At 40.7% G+C, this 23,987-nt stretch overlaps 2 protein-coding genes across 2 annotated transcripts in view; both read right to left on the reverse strand.

The window, feature by feature from the left end:
- Positions 1-1,362: 1,362 nt before the first annotated feature.
- Positions 1,363-6,319, reverse strand: LOC117258120 (transmembrane protein 26). Its single transcript, XM_033628625.2, has 3 exons — positions 6,037-6,319; positions 3,479-3,623; positions 1,363-2,130 (listed from the first exon to the last, which is right to left on the reverse strand). Exons 1-3 carry the CDS (start codon positions 6,228-6,230, stop codon positions 1,363-1,365), a joined length of 1,107 nt encoding a protein of 368 aa, XP_033484516.2. The 5' UTR covers positions 6,231-6,319.
- A 6,835-nt stretch (positions 6,320-13,154) lies between these two features.
- Positions 13,155-23,987, reverse strand: part of gabrd (gamma-aminobutyric acid type A receptor subunit delta) — a 33,155-nt gene continuing 22,322 nt past the window's right edge. The window contains exons 4-9 of the mRNA XM_033629292.2: positions 21,696-21,916; positions 19,207-19,289; positions 18,861-18,998; positions 18,254-18,409; positions 15,967-16,178; positions 13,155-14,237 (exon numbers count right to left, since the gene is read on the reverse strand). Coding sequence (XP_033485183.1) covers positions 13,914-14,237; positions 15,967-16,178; positions 18,254-18,409; positions 18,861-18,998; positions 19,207-19,289; positions 21,696-21,916 — 1,134 coding nt within the window. The 3' untranslated portion in view covers positions 13,155-13,913. The remainder of the gene's footprint in view (positions 14,238-15,966; positions 16,179-18,253; positions 18,410-18,860; positions 18,999-19,206; positions 19,290-21,695; positions 21,917-23,987) is intronic.

Genomic DNA, 23,987 nt, shown 5'->3' on the forward strand with positions numbered 1-23,987 from the left:
CACTCGCTGCCATTGCCGCTCTTCATTCCCAGTCTGCCCAACAAGGTGTAAGAGACACAAAGTGAGAGGGTCATCCATAAATGCAGGAGGGCTGAATCCCAGCCCTCGTTTGACAGGAGAGGTATTGTCTGGATCGAGGTCTGGATTGCGCTGCTGCTGTGAAGTGGCTCAAAACCTCGAGACCTAGAGCTTCAGCTCAAACATTTCTCTGTCCTTGTGGGCTCTTAAATGGTCTCTCGCTTTTATGGGCTGCAGAGGAATATCTCGAAAAGCACCTTCCATCTCTTGAAAGAGAGAAAGTGAGAGCTAATCATGTTGGACTCCCACATAATCACGAGTGCGCTTTTTCAGACATAATAAGAATGCACCGTGCTCTCAAACCTTCTGATTGTGCTCAAGAGGAAAATGAACCTTGAAAAATGAAGCAAACCTCCTCACTCTCCTCCTACTTGTTTCACTGTTTGAGATGTCTCTAGATTGCCTACATCAGACTATTCATTACATAGCTGCTGCCTGAAGGTGACTAAATCTTTTAAATTCATTTATCACATGCCTCACTTCCACCTCACTGAATCATTAGGTCTGACAAAGAGACTCATAGAGGAGATATCCATGCCTAAAACCAGCAAATGATGAAGTTCAACACTGCAACTGTGTTGCTGTCTCACAGTTTTTTTTCTATGTAACTGGCATTCATGTTCCAGTCAAGTAAACACTGTATATTTGTGTGGTGCTTTGGTTGACTTGGCAACACTGCCATCTCATGGTGATCAGAGTAAAAAAAAAAAAAAAACCACAACAGCACTATACTTTTCTGAAGCTTTATTAGGAAAGGTTTAGTAATTAAGCAAGACATGTTATCACCATCTTACTCTGCCATATTAATTTGATCCATATATTGTCTCCTGTCAAAGCCATCATCATTACAATCACTTTATTAAAAATGCATACGCACAACATAATGAAATCATATCACCCCAAGCTGTTGCTGATTAAAACAAATGCATTGCACTGGAAAGGACAACGCTGTACTGATTTGGCTTCAGCTATCTTGTTAAGTCTCTCATATATCAAAGATGATTGACAGTTCGCGCTAAACTTGCTGAACTGTTTTTTTCTTTCAGCAGAGAAACCTCCTCTGATTGAAACACCACTTTTTCGGAAAGGTTTTATCAAAGGGGGTTGCATTAATTCATCTCTGATCTTTTCAGTTGGGACTTTTTCTCTTCTCTTGTGGTCTATTTCTAGTCACTGAACCTCCACAAGACTGTCTCTAAGCGGAGCTGAGATGCAAGAGATGGCAGATGGGTTCGACTTTTCTCTTGGTGTGTGAAAGCCATCCTCGCCCCCCGAGGGCTAAAGTCATGCCTCACGGCATTTTAAGCCTTTCTCTACCTGGACACCTCTCTGATCTTCCTCCCTCTCTGTGTCTGTATGACAGCTCTGCTCCTCTCCACCTGCTTCCTCCTCCTCCTCCTCCTCCTCCTCCTCCTCCTCCTCCTCCTCCTCCTCCTTACCCCTCTGGGTTCGACACCGGAGCACCAAAGCAGCACACCTCTCTAACCCCGATTCCCCAACCGGCTGTTCGCACTGCACCACAAAGATTCTGTAAAGCTCCAAGAGGACAATGAGGATGTTTTTGCAGGTGAAGAAGATCATCAGCTGGTTGAGTACCTGTTCTTGGACCATAAGATAGAGCCGGTAAAGCAGAAACGGGCCATCTTGGAGTCCCACTGTGAGGAGCAAGCTCCACACTTCACTGGAGCAGCAGGAGGTGAACGGCGATGGAGCACCAGGACAGCAGGAGGGACCGCCCACACTCCTCTGTGGAGGCTCACCCTTTGGGGGTTGTGTCTGGGTCAGCACCAGAGGAAATTGCATGAGCGCCCAAGAGAAAAGGCCCAGGCCCATGATGACAACCGCACGGTTGGTCCTGACCTCAGGTTCCTTGAAGGTGTCAAAGATGTCCAGGATGTCAGCACCCAGTCCTACATAGACCATGAGGAGCTGGGAGAGCTGATCGCGGGACATATAACCCTTTGGCATCAGCCAGCGACCCAGAACCAATACTATGAGCATGGTCTGCTCCAGGCCTGCCACCCAATTTTCTGGGTCCAGCTCCATGATGCCCTGTGTGAAGGAAACAGCACCACCTGGTTACATCAAAAGTGTTTGTCAAGTTAGACAACTTGACACAATTCTAGACAATTTTTCACAATTTTTTGCTGTATGTAACTTTGGAGAAAGATACTTGATTGTTGAGTCTCATTCCCAGGTAGGGGCGGCTTTTCAGACAGTGGGCCCCTCGGCACAAATATGCAAAAGCCCCCTCCACCTCTCCTACATACACACAGAACACACACCTTATTATTGGTTAGCCTATTTTGTGTCATTGTTTTGCATCTTTCTATAGTTGCATTGCATCTTTTGGTGTTTTTGTGTCTCTGTGTAGTAGTTTTGTTTCTCTCAGAGGGGAATTTAGGTCTTTTCAGTCATTTTGTGTCTCTTTGCAGTTTATTTGCATATCTTTGTGGTCATTTTGAATCTTTTCCCAGTCAGAACTGTGGTAATCCGAGTGGCATTTTGTAAGTGAGGACCCTATGGGTGGGTATACTTTGGGCCTGATATGCCCTTTCAGTAATCCTTCTATGTTTCCAGGTCATCAAATACTGATGCTAACCCCGAAGAGACACAAAAAGACCACAAAATGATGCAATGGAACCACAAAGAGACACAAAATAGTCACAAAAAAGGGCAAAACAACCACAAAGTGACACATAATGACTACAAAGAGATGCAAATACCCCACGAAGTCTGTGTTTCTTGTTCCTATGTAGGTAGAGTGGTGGTGCCTTTTACATATATGTGCCCAGGTGCCCATTGTCTCATGATCCACCCATGTGGACTAGTGATTCAGTTCGACTACAAACCCAAATCGTGGGGTATATGACAACCTTGGGATGAGACTTAATAATCATCCATCCTTCTCCACAGTTACATGCAGCACCGTTAAATGTGTAATCAATGAAACACATTGGCAGTCATCCATTCAGCAAGGCCTCTCCTCTCTGTTCTCAACATAATTCTGAAGACTTGCGAGCCAGCCTCTCATTGTGTCAGGGTTCATTGAGTTTATCCTGACAGCACCCCATGACATTTCCCAACGTTCCCGAAACACAGTATCTTCAAGTTTCAAAAGCTGCCACCCAGCCTCAAGCACAGCCAAGGGGCAAAAAAGTTCCCAAATCCTACATGAAAGAAGCTGCACTAAAACCACCCCAGAAGGGGAGAGATCTGAGAGTTTTTCAAGCAGGAGCCTATCTGGACTTCATCTCAATGTGTCTATTACACATTTCCTGCAACTAATAGTTTATCCACCCCCTTGCTAGATTTAAATCTTATCTGATATCAGGTGTTGCTTTAATGTGGCTGCGTGGAGGGTGAGGCGGGGAGGGCAGTTTTGTGGCAGGAAGCCTACCGCTGTGATCGGGATGCCAGCCAGCAAATGAAGCTCAGGGCCGGAGGAATTGTTGACAGGCAGCTTGGACTGCAGCAGGCTCAGCTCCAGGAACCAAATGGACGGGATGACAGTACTGAGGTAGAGGAAAACCATGGGGGAGAACCTAAAAGTGGACCGCCAAGGGAGAGGGAGGGTGGTGGAGAAAGGTGGGGGTGGGTTATTTTTAGTGACATGCTTTTTTTCCCAACACCCACTAAAGAAGAAAGAGTCCCCTTTTTTTCCCTAAAAGAAGCATCAAATTTCAGACAGGCAATTATTCTCATCATATATGCAAATCCCTCTTGACAGTGCAAAGCCTTCTCCACGAGGAGAGAACTTCAAAGTAAGACTCAGTGAGAAAGAGAGAGGCCTGAAGAAAGCTTGTGTCTGAGGATGTTCACCCCGAATGTGCCAGAGAGCTATAGCCCTTGAATGAGACGCAGCTTGATGTTGAATGAGGTGCGACACTAAATGCCCATATCCTTTGGAGACCCGCGTAATAAAGGTTGGTGTCAGTTTATGTTTACTCAAGCCAAACATTTTTTTTTTCTTTCTTAAATCTAGCTGGTCAGAAACGACTTGAGCCAGCAGCAGACATTTTCTCCATGGCTGGATGGGAGTGACTGTGACAAAGACGTGATAGCAGGCTCAGAGCATAGGCTCACAGAAAGACAGAGCAATAACACCACTGAGGAATAGATTTGTTTTTGATAGACAGTGAAAGAGAGAACGAGCTGCAGAGGATAACAGAGAATTTAGAGGCAGAGAATATTACAGGCCGCACACACAAGCTGCTTCTCTCCACCCTGGGCAGATGGGTTGTAAAGTGTTTGCACAGTTACAAGTTCAGAAGTTATTTGCTCCCCACACAAAACAGGTTTACAAAGTCTGGCAACAACACCTCAATCCTCATGTTACCCCTTTAAAAAGAGCAAGAGCGGGTGGTTTGTACATGCTTATTCAGCTCCCAAACATGTGTTTGTTTGTTATAGCCGAAGCAGTTACATCAGTGAGTTCATTTTTGTTGTTTAACCATTAACAGTGCACTCCAACAGTTCAACACGTCGAGATAACTTTTTCCTTTACTGCTCAGTCTGTGAAAACAGTTGTATAATGTCCTTTCTGTCTCTAAAATAGCTTTGTAAAGCTGGAGAAATGACCCCTGATGATGTCATCAGGGTCAACTTGGCTTCATTTACCAGGCAGGGATGGTCTCATCAAAAGATACAATGGAGTTGCATTATAGGGAATGTCGAATCGAGTATTTGTGAACTAGAAGCTTGAAGTCAAGACATCTCAGCCTTTACCAGTTTAATATTTAATCTTTCTTTTTAATTGCCTGTTGTGAGTTCCACAACTTAATATAAACTGCTGGAATACCCCTCGAGTACAGCTGCTCTGTAGCCTTGGTTCATTACAATGGATCAGAGTATTATGTGATTAATACTGTGGTGTCAACATCTGTAATTAAAGCATGCAGATTTCTGGTCATGATAGCAGTGTGGCTCTAAGGTTATAATGTTGGTTTGTTGGTTGGGTATCAACTTTGGTCCAAAGTGAAATACCTCAACAACAACTGGATGCATTGTTGTGAAATTTTGCACAGGCATTTATAGAGCCCAGAGGATGAAGCCTTTGACTTTGGTGATCCTCCAGCTTTCTCTCTGACGCCACGAGCAGGACATGCTTTTAGACAGAAGCTATTAGCATTCAGGCGTCTGTAGCCAACAATGCTAGTTTCACACGGAGTGAAATAGCCAATGTGGCTGTTTACGCCGAGGTGTATATTCCTAGACGTCCAAGCAATGTCAAAATATGACGTTAACACGGTCAATTAAGCTATTCTGCTTCAGTTTATGTACACAGTGCGAAATCAATCAAGATTTATACATCTTAAAAACTGAAAATAATAAGTCACTTGACCCATTCATCCACCACATCTTACTCCTTCCAATGACTGTGTCTCTCTTTATAATATGTCATCTGACTTTCAGGCAGTTGGTTACATTTTGAGGGGGGGGGGTTCTGATAAATTTACCACTTTACCACTGATGTCATAGGACATATGAAAATAGCTAGAACTAGCCCTAACTATGACCTCTTTTCCCTAATCCAAACCACTTCCTGACCTTGACGTGTTAACATGACAAGTACCACACAATTACTGAATGCAACAGGATCCATAATAAAGTGTCTCAGAGACAGTGGCACCCTCAAGGGGGGACAAGGTGCGGCCATTTGTGCAATACCTGCTAAACTAGTGACATCTCATTTTAGCATGTCAACATTTGAAGCTAAGATAGTTAACATTATACCTGCTAAGCATTACGATGTTAGCATTGTCATTGTGAGCATGCTAGCATGCTGATTTTAGCATGTAGTTCAAAGTACCACAGTGTCAAAATACAGCCTCACAGAGTCATTAGCATGGCTGCAGACAATGTGGTTTGAAATAAAGGTTCAATATAAGCCCCAAACTATTGTCTGATTCTGATATTAACATTGTTTGTGTTTTGCATGTGTGACCTAAATGTTACCATTTCCACTCTGCATTTCGGGTGCACTTCAGAGTGACAGCCATTTCCACACCCAGAAGAGCCACACCCATCAGCAGCAGCCAGTAGAGTGGCTCCTCTTTAACGGCCACTACACGCCACACTGTCACCACCCCGTGGACCGCAAACAGGAAACGACTCAGCAAAGCCAGCAGGATGTCCAGTAGACGACACATCGTGCACCACAGAAAACCTGTACAAAAGATAGTTTTATTATGTCTGAATACAAGTGCATCAGGAATGAGTCCTAGAACCTGGAAATGAGTTCCTGGTTCCCTCATCTAAAAGTCAGTAGTTTTTTTTAAATGGGTTTTTGGTTAGATGCCTGAAATAAGGTCTGTGGTTAACATGAGCTTAAGAGACTTTCACATTTTGTGTTTGATTGCCAACAAGTGGCTAAATGAGACTGCAGAATGTCATCACGCTGAACACGGCTTTACAGCTTCATTGTGATGTCAGTGTTGAAGTCATGCGACCATGGTTCAGTTCGTTTATAGCCTAATGTTAGCTTTTTACTTCTGGTGATTGCATTTAGGCTTCAAAAATCCTAAAAGTGGTGTTCATTTGTGCTGAACAAAGTGTATAAGTACCATGTAAGTACCAAATGTTTGTTTGCCACAGGGCTTATTTTCTTCAATGTTCCAAAATCCAATCCTTTTTGAGAGGGAACCAGGGCTATCGAAAAATGTCATCCCCGTAGCACTCTATATGATTTATAAGATCCACTGTCACTTACTTTAAATAATGGAAATGTGCTTTTTTAAATTAAAATAAAAGCATTGTAAAGTGAGTTTAGGCAGATTTACAAGCCAATACCTCATTCCTTAATTTACTGTATAAAAGCCATTACTAGATTGTTTGGTGTTGTTTGATGCTGACTGAACCATTGATGTCTATGTACGATACTAGGGCATACAGTAATATTAAATGACTATGGGGAAAATCCATGTATGCCATATTTGATTTTCAACAGAACATTATTGCAAGATTGATGAAAGCTGAGGCTTACACTTTGACACAACTTTTGTTCACAATTTCTTAAAAGTTGAAACAATAGAAGGCCTTTATGTTCTTTTGAAACTAATATAATTTCACTGCAACAAACTAAATGCCCAGCATTAAAGGCTTTTGCAGACTAAGAAATAGATAGCACTTTGATTTGATTGCATTTTGTACTAAATTTAAGAAATAAACTCACACAGAAAAGTCAGCGTCAGACAGCCAAAAACCAAACCAACCATAAAAAACACTTATGTAACCGCCTGCATCATTACACATCACACCCCCAGCTCATCTTTCATTATCAATAACTATTGCACGAAGTCAGTGTGCAAACAGTCCTCGCTGTCAATTAGTCAACTTAGGATAAAAGCATCTGAGCTTTGGGGGAATTCAAAGTAAGCTGTGATTAGTAAGCAAGAGAAACTGGTCTGCAGTCGGTGTGAAAGGACTCCAGGAGGCTTTGAATTTGCTTAAATCTGATCTCTATGGATTGTTGTGATGGCTTGACGACTTGAAAGTGGTTGACTGTTGGTTAAAATGAGTATCATATAACATGGTCGATTCCATCCAGGGACTTGTTTTATAAGTCATATCCCTCTCTGGTTTCCTGTGTTGTTGTTACTGATGAGATAGGAAAGCATCAAACATGCATTTTAGATAACAAGACTTAACTATTTTCTCTTGATCTCAGCTATTTCTCCTCTGTTTGCACAGTGCTGTTTAATTCTTTGTACGTGATGCAGGGGTTTTCCTATGCATGGGTAATCGTAAACAAACATTATGATTTGGTCTATGGGGATATTTTGGTCGGAAAATAAATGAAATACGTTGTCAGAGAACATTTTGCTAATACTTTCGGGATCAACATTTTTGCCAGATATGTTCATTAATCAACTCATCGTGCTACAATAAAACACAATCCAGTCAGCATCATGCTCCCTTCAAAACGTATCTGTTGATGCAAATTACGTGTATATTAAACATAATGTCCAGGAGACATGGTTGCCACCCACGGCAGGGTATTCATCAGATGTGGAGATACATGGCTTTCACTTGATAGTTATTAAATATAAGTGAATCATTAGTAAGGGGTTGCATGTTTTTACAGGAATCAATCAGATTGTAAGTTGTCCAATAACACATTGGAGGGGTCTTGCTGATGAATTAGAGGGCTAAAAAATAATCAAGTGTTATGATGGAGGATGATAAACACCAGCCACATACATTTAAAGTCTTAGTCAATGCTATTTTAGTGTAAGTAAATCCATTTGTTACAACTTAACCCTTTAAAATATGTACCCTCTTTTATGAAAGTGTTATATTTTGGACTGAAGGCCAAAAAATAACTTCTCTGAGACTGTTTTTAACTTGTCTCTCTACAATAAAAACAGTCTCTGTGTCAAAAACAGAGTGTTTTGTGCTGTTATTGTGAAAACTGATACGCCTTGAACAGAGTTCATGCAATATGTATGGTGCAAGTTGCATGCAGTACAAACTTACGGTATAAGCTGGACTCCTCACTGAGATTGGTTGAGATCAGCTTCTTCAGTCTATTTCCCAAAGGTTCTTGGATGCTGTGCTGTACAAAATGGCAATACCAGAACGGTCACACACAGTGATCGCACTTGTATCTGTCCGATTTTGCCTTTTAAATGACAGCCACCTCCTGAAACCACTGGCTGTGTAGGCATGTCAGAGGTGTGTGTGTGTGTGTGTGTCCGCGCGTTTTCAATGACCACTGTTCAAGTCCACTGGAGTAGAGTATCAGTAAGTGTGTTCCACAAGTGTACGTATGTGTGTGTCTCCATTCCCCTCGGTGCCATTGCAGGAGATAACGTTTCCTGCCCCCTGCGCCCACATCTTCATCGCCATCCGTCATGATGTCATCTCTCCTGGCCCAGAACAAAGTTATCTCCCTGGGAGAAACCGGCCTGCCGTGCTCCCTGTTCAGAGAGCACCCAGCCCTGCCCTGCTCCCACCCATGCCTGCTCTGCCTCTGCGCTACTTGCCCTGATAACGGCCTCGCTCCCTGGCCTCGGCACTCACAGAAACATGGAGCAACAACAGGGAATGGAGATGGCCCACTGAACAACCTGAGTGTGTGGGTACAGTATGGTACTGTTATTGCATCAGAATGAGGTGCTGATGCTGCGTGGGTCGATGCTGTCCAGGAATGTCTATTCACTAAATCCTGAAAGTGGAACGAAGACACATGACTGACAAGATGTTTTATATCATTTGATCAGTGTGTAGACTCTAAATGTTGGTCAGATATTTGATGGTATTTTTTCCTCAGTTAGGCCTGCATTACCTGATTTTTCAGACATTTGGGGGAAGTGAAAAAAAGCTGTAAAAGCACAAATGTACCAGCAATTAATGCATCCTTTGTTGATCAGCTGTAGTCGCTAGCTATGTCTGCTGTTTGATGCTGGGCTGGTGCAGTGTTTCACAGAGTGTATCAGGACTTTGTTTGCTGAAAAACATCTGCTGGCCACATCTGGAAGCATGGCTGATGAGAGCAATCAGAACGAGCCGAAAGGTTAAAGGAGCTGTATGTGACATTCAGAATGTTTATATAGCCGCAAACTACTGTTTGCTATGTAAAGATATAGTGGAGTAATGGTAGCTATGCCTGCGTGTTAGTGCATTTGAGTTCCTGTGTGTGTATCCCATTGGCTAGCTCATAGCCACCACTCTGCACACCGCTCATACAGCAGTTACGCTGATAACAGGATGGTGGCATCACAGAAGCATAGCACCGACCCCCCAGTGTACCCCAGGTAACATTGTTAGCTCCGTCAGCACTGTTGCTGTTGGTAGTGAGTTAGCACCCTCAGCTGCTCGCCACCTACTCAGCCACTTTCATGTTAAGAACCATGTGCAGACAACCTAAATCAGACTCTGAATCATAACCTCCTTTTACACTGACTGTTCAAGGCAGGAATATCCCACGGTCAGCCATCTCTCCGTGCTGTATATACGGTACGATCACGAATGGGGGGACAGAGATGTCTCACCTTTAATTCACCAAGGGAGGTAGTAACAGTGCCAAAATGATGTCTGTATAAAGAAGATGGTCTGTGGGACGGAATCATGGCTGGCAGGGGTGTGACGTTTTGATGACATTATGTGTGCGACCACAGGAGGTTTAAAAAATAACTGTTAACAATTAGTGGCTAACTCAAAGAAGAAGAACAGTGGCGGTAAACGTCCACAAATTGGGAGTACAATGAGGTCAAGGAGCTCCTTACCCTCCAAGGAGAGGACGAGATCAGCCCCCATATAACAGGGACGGTTAAATGATTGTTATTGACATGTTAATGCAATTGTTGTTGTTTAGAAAGCACATGCTGATGTGTTTGATGTCACACCTCTTTTGATTCCACAGAGCCATAATGCAGTGTATAATTACACACTAGAGCAGAATAATGCTGCTGCAGTTTGGTTCTGTGTAAAAATGCAAAGGAGCATAAAGAAGGGACTTCAGAGAAGCCCTATAGTACATCCTCTGTGTAAAAAGGGCTACAGATGTGCTTTGAATGTCACACACAGCTCCTCTAAGCTGTAGGCAGAAAAACCAAAACAATGAGCTGAAAGGCACTAAAGTGGAAAGCTTCATATAGAGCTAAACAGACAGCAGAGTCAGGGGTATAATTCTGTGGGTTTGTCACTATGAGTGACACATTTGCTGTTACACAGTCATTTAATCCATTCTAAATATGAGATATTGATTGATATATTTGATATTAAATTGATGTCTTGCGGCTTTAACGTGTGTTCAGACTTAATGCAAGGCAGATTTAAGAAGCAGCATATCATAATGTCAATGCTCAGATCTGAACAGACACGTATTTTTTCTATACCGTGTGCACTGAGGCAAAGACATGTTGGTGAGATCTGAAAATGTTTCAACTTGAGCGAAAAATTCACATTTCTTCTTGAGGCATTATGACTTCAATGTATGAACATACGCAGACAAGAAGAAAGGCGAGGAGTGTAAGGAAAAATGACACAAAACAGTTTTAAGATCAGTCAGATTCTGAGCTGTCACATCAATGCAACGTACATGATTGGTGTATATTAGCTACAGCTAACATCTGTATGTTAGTGCATTGGCTGTTTGGGGCAGGTAGACATGGACTGTTAAAATACAGTAATTTTTTTTGCACAAATAATGCAAAAATATGCATCATTATCAGTCTGAATTCATTTTAAGGGCATTGTCTGTCAGTAAAAATGAGATGTAGGACAAACTCCTATTAATTTTGTTGTGGATATTAACTCCAATATCATCAGGAAGTACATTCATATTCTGCAGTGATCATCTTCAGTGCACCAGGCGGTGAGCCCTGTATGTGCAGCAGCAGAGAATAAAGGCGTGCATGTTGGGGAGGTGGGTGTACATGTAGCATGTCTGAGGCATGATGGAGACTCGAGTTCATGTCTCATCACTCCTCCCACTCTCTGGAGCGACCTGGCATGTTCATTATTGTCGTTTAAATCCCTTTTAAAAACACATTTTTTAAAATGTTTTGGCCTGAACTCACTTTTATCTGTAAGTTACTTCTTAAAATCTATTTATATACAAAGATGTTCTTTTAACTTTTATTTTATTTGTTGATTTATTCATTTTATTTTGTTTTATTTTACCTTACTGTGTTACTGCTTTATTTTTGCACTTTCTCATGTATCGCTCATTTTGTCTCATTATTATTATCATTAGTAGTATTAGTAGTATCATCAACTATTTGTGCTAATGACCCATCTGTTCCTAACCATAATCATACCACGTTGCAGTTGCCATACACAGATATTGGAGAAATAAATCATTCAAAAACACTCAAAAATCATAACCATTGAACAACATTCTGGATTTTGCAGAATTATCCAGTATCAGCACTGCCTGGCAGCATGATATGAATTAGAGCTCAGACACTACTGTGATTCTGGGTCCAAAAATAATATTGATATTAGAAAGTAAAAAATGTCTGATAATATATTTGCAGATTTTTTTTTTTTATGAATACGAAGCATAAACGTTTTAAATTTAGTTATTAAAGAGTTGTGACCAAAATATTTACTGAGCAGGACTTTTTACAGTTGTAAAATAAACTGGTGGATAAACTACGATCTTCGGTTTCTAAGTGACTAAGATATATTTTCCGCATTTCTGTACTGCAATTTCTTTATCATCCACTGATTTATCAGTCAGGCTCTTGTTGGGATATTGTCCACAGAGGATGAATCACGATGTTCCCATTGTCAGGTCATTATTGTCCTTTGACCAGGTCCATGTTAATGAGAAACCTTTCTGATAACGAATCATAAAAATAAACATGAATATTAATCATCCCTGGTGATTGAATCATAATATTTTTGGTAACCCCCTGACCTTTCCTCTAGAGACACCTTAAGGTAATATCAAAATCTAATGGACAGTTTGCTCTGAAATTTACCTTCATGGTCCTCAGAGGATGAATCCTCTGCACTTTGGCTGCTCTATGTTCCCTCCCTCAGAGCAGACTTTAGTCCTGTTATAGGTAAGGCTCTTAAAATAGCATGATGCCCATATTTACAGTGGATCTAGTTTTAGACTTTCCAGCTTATTTAAGATGCATTATACAGTATCCTCCAATTAATTATCTGACAATATTTGCTTAGACTTAAAAGATCAAATTATAAAGTGGTAAGACAGGACACCTGAGAGTGCAGTGATTATCATAGAGGCAATGCTGTGGTGTTGAATCTAATAAGAATAAGAAAACTAGGTCATTCTTTGACTGGGAAGCAGCTGCGCTTTTTCATCCCTAACTTTTCTGAAATCAATTTCCAAGTTCAGACAAAGGACAGACAAGAGTCTGAAATTATTCATAGAGCACAATTCTTGACCTCTGTCACTTGGACACACAAGTCAATTATTCATAATCCCTCAAATCAGAGCCTTTTTTTATAATCACTGCGGCTGATATTTTGTCATGCATTGACAAATTTGCCAGAAGGGATTTCAGCATTCTTGTCTTTTAATCCCACCAAACAAGCATTTGGATTTTAGGTTCAAGTGGCCATTTGAAGGCAGGAGAGAGAAATAGACACACAGGTAGTGGAGGAAGTCCTTTAATGGTGAGGAAACAGGCAGAACTGGCAGAAGGAGATAAGACACCCCAGACGGTGTCCTGAACGAAAAATGAATTGAAAAAAAATGGGTGGAGGACCAAAGGAGAGAGAGGAAGAGAGGGGGTGGCAATGACGCGGGAAGAGGGTGAGTGAGCTATCAGCCATGCAGAATAGTAGTACACCTCGTCGTGTTATCCTCTAGTTTGGGCGGCACTTTTTGCTCTTTGAGATAACAGGCGGTTCACTCCAGATTGTTGCTTTGAGTTAGTGAAGCTAACTATGCTTGTTTGTGTTGGAGAGATGTGAGCTTGTGGTCAGTGCTGCGGGTGTTCGAGCAGGATATGTTGTTGTCATTTCCTGTGTTGAGTTCATATAACAGGATGACATGGAAATCTGGGTTGTTGGCTAACTGCATTCACTGTGTATGTGAACCTTCACCAGGCAACACAGTCCTTTGCCTTTCAACAGCACGTCTCTGTATTTATATTTAAATATATAAAGTCCTGTTAACACTTTGTAAACTCATAACTATATCCATTAATTACCATATTTCCATATTCACAGGCCGTAACACTTCATTTCTTCTGAAGGTCTTTTTTTTTCTTTTTTTTTCTTTTTTTAAACAGAGGCCTGCAGTATATTTCAGCTGCACCAGTCTGCCAGCATTGAAGTGGCACAACTCCAGCAGTTTCTTATATACAGCCCTGGATGGCAGCCATTCGCACAGACCTGCTGCCTCCTTTTCACATGGTATACGCCACCCAGTAGATCACATTCACCACAGCGAAAGTGAAAGGGAACACGGCCCTGGCGTAGATGTCGATGGTGTCGGCATCAATGGGCTTGCAGACGCACTTGGAACAGCACTTCTTCTCCTCCGTGCTCTCCTCCGCCTGCCTGGATCTTCTTCTCCTCGGCTCGGTGTCCTCACTGCCGCCTTCCCCAGGGATTTCGCTGCTGGAGCGCTGGGGCCGCCCATGGCGGTTGGAAATCATCACCCCCTGGTTCATGCCGGTGACCGATAGGGAAAACAGAACCATTGCCTGTTTGCCGTTCTTCACAATAGACTGTAGGGAGACAGAGAGGGAAGTGTGTCAGCACTTTCTGAGGGTTCACATGCCTTTTTCCTCTAAGACATAACTGAGCTCAATAAAACATCAATATGAAATTTTGACCATTTTCTCATACTTCTTAAATTCAGTTCCCGAGAAATAGCCTCCCTCTTGTCTCAGCCCGATCCTAATTTATGATCTTAAAATGCTCTTTTTCCTTTCTCACTGCAGTAATCTTTACTTGTCTGAAACAATGAGCTCTTGAGATAATAATAAAATCCAAAATAAAACTTGACTGGCTTATAAACGAGCCTTTACAATTTCAGAAATTTGTCTCAGTGATCAAATTATTCTGTTGTCCCTTATTTAGGAAAAAACAGATCAGAATTCAGTAATACCCAAATAAGTAACTGATTTATTTATGATGAGACAAAGAAAAGACTACTGTGAGCAGCAAAATGTTCCTCTGGGTATTTATGTAGAATTCAGAAAAATTAGGGAATTCTGCTAAATATCAGGAAAGAATAAACAGGGTGCTATAATTATACCAAAAAATGGCATGCTTTGAATTTCAAACATTACATCATTCAAAGTTGTTCTCATTAAAGGTCTAGTGTGCAGGATTTAGTGGCATCTAGTGGTGAGGTTGCAGATTACAACCAACTGAAACTTCTCCTGTGTGCCAAGTGTGGAGAACAGTGTTTGGTTTGTCCATTCTGAGCTACTGTAGAACAACGTGGCAGACTCCATGAAAGACGACCCGCTCTATTAGTAGACATAAACGGCTCATTTGAAAGCAACAAAAACACAAAAACTATTAGTTTTAGGTGATTATACACTAATGAAAACATAGTTATGTATATTATATTCCATCACTGCCAATATAGCCCCCTAAATCCTACACACTGGACCTTTGAATTCCCAATAGATACAACAATGACACACTTTCCACTTTTTGTTAAAACACCTCTTTTTATTTTTTGCACTGTGTCTCTAGATCTTTTAGCATTTTATTCTCCTTTTACTTTATCATAGAAGTGCTTGGTATTTCTTATTTGTGCATGGCATTTGTAACTTTCTTCTTCTGTAGCATCAGCCACTTTAGATATTTTGATCATGAAACATTACAATCCAGAACTGCATAAAGCTATTATTGAAGCACGGCAGATTAGGAAGTCCTCAAGTATTGATTATCATTAAAAAATCTGCTTTATATTGGAATGCTGATGCACTTTCACAGTCATTGTAGTTTTACTTACAATGATAATGCATGCTGGATATCCAGACAGTTTCAGTCATGCCACTGTTAGATTCAGTGTCACTCACTTCAATCCATGTCTTTGTCCTCATTTTTCTTCTGTTGTCAGCATGTTCTGTATTGACATTGATGCTTTTATGGTTCTTTTATGTAATTTCAATGTTCAATTTACAGAACATACCACCAAGTCATCCTATTCTGTTCTCAGTGTATACCTTGGTAAGATGTATATCAACAGCAAAGCAAACAGACAGTATGATGAGAAACCCTATTACTCCCTGACGGGAAATCCTCTATTTTCCCATTATGTTCTATAGAGATTCATTGTCTTGCTGAAGGTCACTGGGATGGCTGCTTGTCAGCATCGGAGTTTGAGCCCGGCCCAGGTTTATGTTTGAAAGGCGTGCTCATTACTCACAACACCTCCCCTGAAGCTCTATGTTGTTATATGCTGATGGGAGTACATGATGGGAATGATTCCCTCACCTCAGAGCTGAGCTTGTTGGCCTTCACCTTGGCCTTCTCTTTGAGCCGGTAGTCAGCGTTGTAGTGAGCGAAGGCATACTCAATGAGTGCTGCGAACACGAACACATAACAGATCCAGAAGTAGACATCCAACGCCTTGATGGCTGATGCTCGAGGCAGGGAGGAGCGGGCGCTTACCATCAGCGTGGTCATGGTGAGAACAGTCGTGATCCCTATGCAGAGAACGCAGGCACAAAGTACACATTAAGCTTCTGTGGGGTTTTTGCTGTAATAAAAGTACAGCTGCTCAGAGCCATGAGCATGGCTGCGGGCTCTTAGTCTCATTAACAGACTACACACGCTGTGAACTGATACAATGTCTTCAGCAGACCAGAATTAATTTAACATTTATCTGACATTTTCTGCTACATTTTGTTCTTGAGAGGATAATAAAATGTGAAGTCACCAACCAATTATAGTGGTGATCATCAACATCACTGTATTCACAGGTTAACAGTAAACAATATTATATTCACAACACTGGAGGGGAACAGTATTGTATTTTTTGCTCTCAGTAACATCTGCCCAAATGTCAGGCCCAAATTTCCACGTCTACACATTTAAGGGACAGTTCACCCCAAAATCAGAAATATATATTTTTACTCTTACCTGTAGTGCTATTTGGAGCTATCGGCCGGTAGAAATGTCATTCTCTCCAATATAATGGAACAATATGGCACTCGTGAAAAAAGTACATTTGAAAAACTCAACAGTAATGTCTCTCTGTAAAAATCATGAGTCAATTATTCAAGATAATCCACAGTCCTTGTTGTGAGCAGTTTCATGTAGGAACTATTTTCTGTCTAACAAACTACATGTCTCAACCGAATCACTGCGGAAAAGGAAGCGTTCATCTACTGTTAGCTCTCCTAGCACAACTAAGCAAGCTAACAAAACAGCTTAGCCAAAGAGGACACGCTTAAAGGTCCAGTGTGTGGAATTTAGTGGCATCTAGTGGTGAGGTTGCAGAACTGAAACATCCCCCATGTGCCAAGTGTGTAGGAGAACTACGATGGCCAATGTAAAAACGTGAAAACACGAATGGCCTTATCCAAAGCCAATGTTTGATTTGACCGTTTTGGGATACTATAGAAACAGCATGGCGAACTCCATGGAAGAGGACCTGCTCTGTATGTGGACATAAACGGCTCACTGTAAGGTAACAAAACCCAACCATTCCTATTTTCAAGTGATTATAAACAAATGAAAACATACTTATGACTATTATACACCATTTCTGCCAATAGATGCACCTAAATCCTTAAATATTTACATCTCACGCTGTCACAAGCACCAGCCTCTCTCTCATACATGAGTAGATGCACACTTCCTTCTGTGCAGTGATCAGTTAGTGGCTGTCGTTTGGTAGAAAGGAAGTAGTTCCTACATCAAACTGCTCACAACAATGTCTGTGGATTATCTTGAGTAACCAGGTCATGATTTCTGGGAAAAGCTGTTGAATTTTTTAACTGTATTTTTCTTGGCGCTTTGAGCACCATAACCCAAGTGCCATCTAGCTCCATTATATTGGAGAGAAGACAGACATCTCTATGGCCGATATCTCCAACACTTGGCAATTTACACCAAAACAATCCAGACTGATAAACAGCACTGCAGGTAAGAGGGAAAATAAGTGTCTTTGATTTTGGGATGAACTGTCCCTTTAAATATCAATGCCTCATGGGCATATTACCATGAAATTACTCAGGATATGATGCTCCTCACAGGATGAACTTTTTCCATCTGGAACATTTAATGAGCTTTCCTTTAGTGCCACCCTCAGGACAAAAACTCACCAGATTGCCATGGAAAACCAAAATTATAAAGAATTTTGACTTCTCTCTGGTGCCAACACCAGGATGCACTTTACACTACACTACTGGTTAGGCTGTAAGAATAGTAAAATTGTCAGTATGGTTCAGTAGGATCATTAGTGCTATATTGTAGGCAACTGGACTTGCTCTCATCAAAGAAGCTTCTTCAGTTCAGTTACTCCAGTTGCCTTTGATATAGCACTTATGATTACCATGACCTGAATGACTGAGAATCTTCACCAACAAGTTCAGTATGATTCATTTTTATTTATCCACCCAGGACTTTAGACTTGTAGTCTTGTTTTAATGTTCAAAATCAAACATTAAAACCTCCAGTACATGATTCAACCTTTCTATAGATGAATGAACACCAACTTTGATTTAACTTCCATTTAAATTTCAGATAAAACAGAGCTCATCAAACTAATACCAACCTAGGGATACACGTGCAGGGACTGCTGATTGGCTGATCCAAAAGGACACCCAGGACATGGCAACCAGCAATATTGAAGGCATATATGACTGGATGATATAGACGCCTCTATTACGTCTCAGTTCGAAGCGAAGGCTGAGCCTTGGAAATCGTCCCGCTGGGAAGCAGAAAACAGACACCATGTTTAATTGCTTTACTGAAGAGGCTAATTATCCATTATGAAAATATCCAATTGTTCATCACAGACACATCTGCTCAGTCGTGCCCCTGGTGGCAAAGCATCAAGGTGTCAGGCATAAAGAAGTATTGCAAACTAAATTTTCCCAGCAGCACCTCATATCATCTCTCAAACCTCCTGCCTGGCTCAGCAGCGAGCCTGATTTGATCCATTCCTTCTATGCATAGAATATAACCACAGAAGTGCCTGAAGTTAAAAAAGAAACAACTTGCTTCAAAAAGAATCAGAGTTTTCCAACACAAAAAGCAAGCCAAGTCCAACACTCAAAATAGTACATAATGCACAAAGCACTCACTCACATGCAAAGGGCTTTCAAACTGACGCTGCTGGAGCTAAACTTGACAACAAGAAAAACAACATGGATGCTCACCGGATTTGAAGTTCATCATCTCAGTGACAAACCGATAGTCTGTGATGGTGAACTGGGAGAGCTCAAGCTTGTCCAGGCCGTGGATGTGTCTCTGACTCTCTGACCAGTGGTACACAATGTCTTCTGAGGAGTAGCCATCTAGAGTGCCAAAACACAGATGACAGCAAGACATTTTATCAGTCCAAAAAGATGCAGTGATGTGAGAGTAGCTGTAGCTACAGAGAATGCTTGTTACATTGTAACCTTCTCATTGGTGTTACTTAACTTTGGCACAGACATGTCGAAAGAAATCAACATTTCCCATGAATGTGTGAAGGAAGAGACATTACATGAAATTTCAACTTACAGCTTTCCAGGTCCAACATACACTCCTGTTCATCCATGGGATATTTGGTCAGGTCCATATCACACGCCACCGTCGAAGTGATTCTAGGAACAAAACAGCCCAGTTAATTGAAACATAATGCACACCATGATAGTTGTCTCTATACAACTCAACTAACCAAAATGTCTTACTAAAACACCCTGGGTCACACTCATATGGTTCTGCCCCTGGCATCTTTCCATTGACATCAGCATTTTCTATTGTTAACTGAAAGCTGTGTCCACTGAGGATGAAAATGACCTCAAAATGCTTGACCTACATTAACTGATTTTCATCAAATTCAGGGAAACAAAAATAATCTATAAACACAACACTGACATATCATGTCATATAGTTAACTGGCAACAATTTCAAGCAAACAGTTACTTATATACACATTCAAAAGACACAGAGCAACATTAGCCTTCACTTGGAGTTGTGCTTTTGGCTACCTGATGAATGCAACTCCAATATTCACTCTCCTTTTATCTCTGTTTTTGGTCTCTACCAACTGCTGTGAAAAATATCTGCACTTTAGCTGTGAAATGCGCTACTATGTTTACCAACTAGATGTTGACTTTGTTGCTGTCTGCTGGGTCTTTAAATGATGCTAATGAGAGCACCAAGCCTGAACCAATACAGAACTACAATCGACCACCAAAATCTCATCAGTTCATCCTCGAATCCAAGTGGACGTTTGTGCCAAATTTGAGGAAATTCCCTAAAGGCCTTCTTGAAATATCACCTTCACCAAATAAGACAGATGAGGCCACAGTGACTTTAAACCTTTGACCTTTGGCCACCAAAATCGAATCACTTCATCATTTAGTTCAAGTGGACTGAAGAAAATCCCTCAAGGCATTCTTGAGATATTAAGAATGGGATTGTGGATTGTTCAGATGTACGGACGGACAAACCGAAAACAAAATACCTTCGGCCACAACCATTGCCAGCACGGAGTCATAGGAACTTAGGTAAGGTAGGTGAGATCTTTGTAGGTTTGTTACTATGAGTGACCCTCTTCACATTACACACAGTTATTCAATCCATTGTTGATGTAAAAATATTGTATAGAATATAATCTGTATGATTGTCCTTATTTTCTGTCACATATATAATGCTACAATATTAGCTGTTCATATTAAATGTGGCCAGAGTTTCAAATAATGAGGTACATGTACATAAAAGTAATCTCTGAGAGCAAATCTTTCAGGCTTTATAATGTTCTGAAAATCTGTTTCCAGTGTTTTTTTCTACATTCTAAACATGCTCATTTTCAGCTTGTGATAGATCTCTATATATGGTCATCTGCTCCAGGCACGCTGGTGCAAGTGTTTACATTACATGGCCTCCACTGCTGAATAAAGCTAAATGCTAATGTCAGGGGAACAAGATAAAGAAGACCCAGAAACGCTGACCAATCAGAGCAGACTGGGCTTTTTCAGGAAATGGCCTTAAAGAGACAGACACTAAAATGGAGCACAGACAGTATGAGGAAAATTAAGTGTTTTTTGACCATTAAAGCATGTCAACATGTTCTAGTAGATGCCCAAAACACAAGCGTGAACCTGAAAATGAGCATAAATAACATTTAATTTAAAAAAAAATTAACCATCCAGAAACACAGTAGCATTGGTCACTTATTCAAACACTTAAAACAACATATGGGTGACCTCTTACCAAGAAGGTTGGGGTTAAATGGAAAAGTGTATGTTTCCTACCAAATGTCAACTTTGGTTCCTTTTAACCATGACTACAATTTTTCTGTGACCCTACGTACTTTTAGTTGCCTAAATTTGAACAACCCTTAACCACAGAGGTGGCAGATCAGAAAACCATCATATTCATCTTTTACTGCTGTTTGGGAACGCACTGACAGACAATGTCATCCTCCCAATTGAGGCAGCAGATGAGAAAACATATATATATGAGTTGTTTGGAAAGGCAATGACAAAGGACCTCACTTGTCTTTTAGGTTGGAGGATTGTTTTTTATTATAGCAGTAGAATGGTTTTTGTTTAAAACTTCATGGATTCTGCCGACACACTGACAGTAAAGCCCAATTTAGCTCTTTTGATGAGTCACCTCGATCCACTTTTACCTTTGCTTTCACCTTTCCATATTCCCCTACCTCCTCCGTTTCTTTGCATCAGCCTTGTACAAGCACATCAGACCCTATCAGAGGTTTATCTTAAGCTTGTGAAGTTACCACAGAGAAAACAGTTTACTCTTGGATCATGGTATGGATAATGAGGGATTTTCATTCCCAAAGACAGCAAATAAAAGATGTCTGTGCTCTCAAGTGTTTGTGGTTTTTGAAGGCGTGAGTAAAGAAAAAATGGTAGAAAATCTGAAACAAGCAGGAACTTTTTTCATATAAAGACAAAGGTCAACATCATAGCACCCAGATACATGCTGTCTCACTGGCTGTGTTGTCTGACTAGCGTAGACAATAATCTGTTTGTTCATACCGGCTGCTGTATAGAATGACTCCGTTTGGCTGCAGGCGGATCAGCTTGTTCTCCACAGTGACATCGTGGAACCAAGCAGATTTGGCGTTGACGATGAAGGTGTCGGGCAGCCACAGCTTGTCCACAAATCGACTGTCTAACCCCAGCGTCTTGTTGGTGTGATTGTAGGACAGGCGGTCATCGTGCCAGCTCTGCCGCAGGAACACGGTCATGGTGTATTCCTGCCAGGAACAACATACATACCAACACACAGACACAGACGTACAGGCTGAGTCACAGGTATGTGGACACAAACTTTACTGAAAGAAAACAAACATTTCTAGAGTTGAAGAAAATTTTTAAAAATAAACAACAAAATGCAAAATACAAATGTGTGTGATTTGATATCAGACAGATTCAAGTCTTTAATTATGTATTTTCATACAAATAATAATTATGTATTTAAATATTAATAAAGCTTAAACTACCCCTTTTTGTGAAAACATTTGAATAATGTTGTTTTTGTTTTGTTTTTTTGTATGTTTATTTGTTTGGTTTGCTTTGGTTTGGGGTTTTATTGTGGAGTTTTTGTCAACTCTGAGAAAAAAAAATGCATGGATGAATTGCAGGATATCTAGGTGTGTGCTCCATCAATTTTGACAATTCTTTTTTTAAGCTGTCTGCAACAAGCTCACCAATTTAAAGGGATTGCAAAGCTAAATTCCTAAGGTACACCTTTAATTACTGCAATTTGGTGTAAAACTAAAACTTGTGAGCACAAATCGGATTCAGTCTATTTTAGTTTGCAATAGGGAGTTCAATAAACAACACCTCATTTAAAGAAGATTAACTGAAATGTGTAAAATCTTACAAAATAGACCTGAATTTTTTTTCCAATTATGTATTTCTTTAATATTTCATATTACTATTCTTAAATTGCGTTTCTTTATTTTTGTGTCATGTCTTACTGTAAATTATACTGTACTTCAACAAGTTGAGAATTAGAAGAAGATATATGATTAAAGTGTTTCGCCCTTTAAAGACCCTGAAATTCACCACTGCTATAAAAGTCGTTTATGTTAATGATTGGGTTTTTGGAGTATCCTGTTTATGTTTTTGAGTATGTAAACAATATATCCTGTTCATGATAAACCTGAATATGCCAGCTGGATGACAGTGAGTGAGTTAATGAAATGCTACAGATTAGATCATGCAGTGATAATATGTGCGGTCCATCTCATTATGGATACACACACATTTCCCACCTAACACTATAACATCAGAAATAAAGTGATCAACACTAAGATATTTGGAAAAGTGGAAAAATGCAGCAGTGCAGCAGTGATGACTTGTGTCTGTCTCAGCCTTCCATCAGCAGAGTGATCACACTAACAATAAGAACACCTTCACAGTCAGCAGTTCATTTCATTTCCACTGGGTGTCCACACCTTGCAGGCTCATATAGGGTGTGTCTGTGACAACCAATCACATCTGTTAAAAGCAAGCATCATACCTAGCAGCAGTGTTAACCAAACTTTACTATGGTAAAACTTTGGGTGTGTTCTGAATCACATACTTCCTCTTCTTTACTTTTAGTAGGTACTGCAGCTGCCCCTAAAAAGTATGTACTGTTGCATGCAGTATGCACACAATCAGGACACAATACTTTCTCATAACATTACAGTCTGCACTTTGACCCTCGTGCTTTTATATCCATTACCTTGGAGATAAACAAACGCCACTTGCTGAGTTCACCAGAGATGAAGATCAACCCAGAGAGCTCTGCTGTTGTTACTTTACAATGCATGTTGTTTCACTTAAAAGCTATAACTGCACAGATTGTAGATTCTAACATATTATATTTGCGACAGTGAAATTACATCTGCAGTTCTGTCATTGTCATTTTCATAGTTATGTCCTGTTAATGTTTGTGATATTTACGATTATTTTGTTCACTTAAACAATTAATATTCCTATTATTACTGTTCGGCTGGTCATCAGTTACTTAAATGCGCTGTCATCCATCATTGCCATTTCTGACAGCTGTCAATCAGCTGTCAATCAGCTGTCAATGAGCTGTCAAGCTGTCATTTATTTGCGGCTCAGTTGATGTGACATATCGTCACTGCGCAGAGGATTGTGGGTCAGAATAGCCAGAAAAGTTTGCTGGCTTGCATACTGCAAAATCGGATCGGATGTAGAAGAACGTCCTGGTGTTTTAGGCATACTGCATTTCACATACTATGTATTGGGACATACTAAATCTTTTTCTGGCATACTATATAGTATGGTAGTATGGGTATAGGAACGCAC

Source organism: Epinephelus lanceolatus, chromosome 8 (genome assembly GCF_041903045.1).
Source record: "Epinephelus lanceolatus isolate andai-2023 chromosome 8, ASM4190304v1, whole genome shotgun sequence".
Lineage (NCBI taxonomy): Eukaryota > Metazoa > Chordata > Actinopteri > Perciformes > Serranidae > Epinephelus > Epinephelus lanceolatus.

What these genes read in the sequence shown, in the direction of transcription:
- LOC117258120 (XM_033628625.2), bottom strand. Translation starts at nt 6,230, where the DNA reads ATGTGTCGTCTACTGGACATCCTGCTGGCTTTGCTGAGTCGTTTCCTG. An exon ending in CGAAATGCAGAGTGGAAATG is followed by an intron (nt 3,624 to 6,036) that starts GTAACATTTAGG and finishes GTCCACTTTTAG; the next exon opens with GTTCTCCCCCATGGTTTTCC. An exon ending in CTGGCATCCCGATCACAGCG is followed by an intron (nt 2,131 to 3,478) that starts GTAGGCTTCCTG and finishes TCCTTCACACAG; the next exon opens with GGCATCATGGAGCTGGACCC.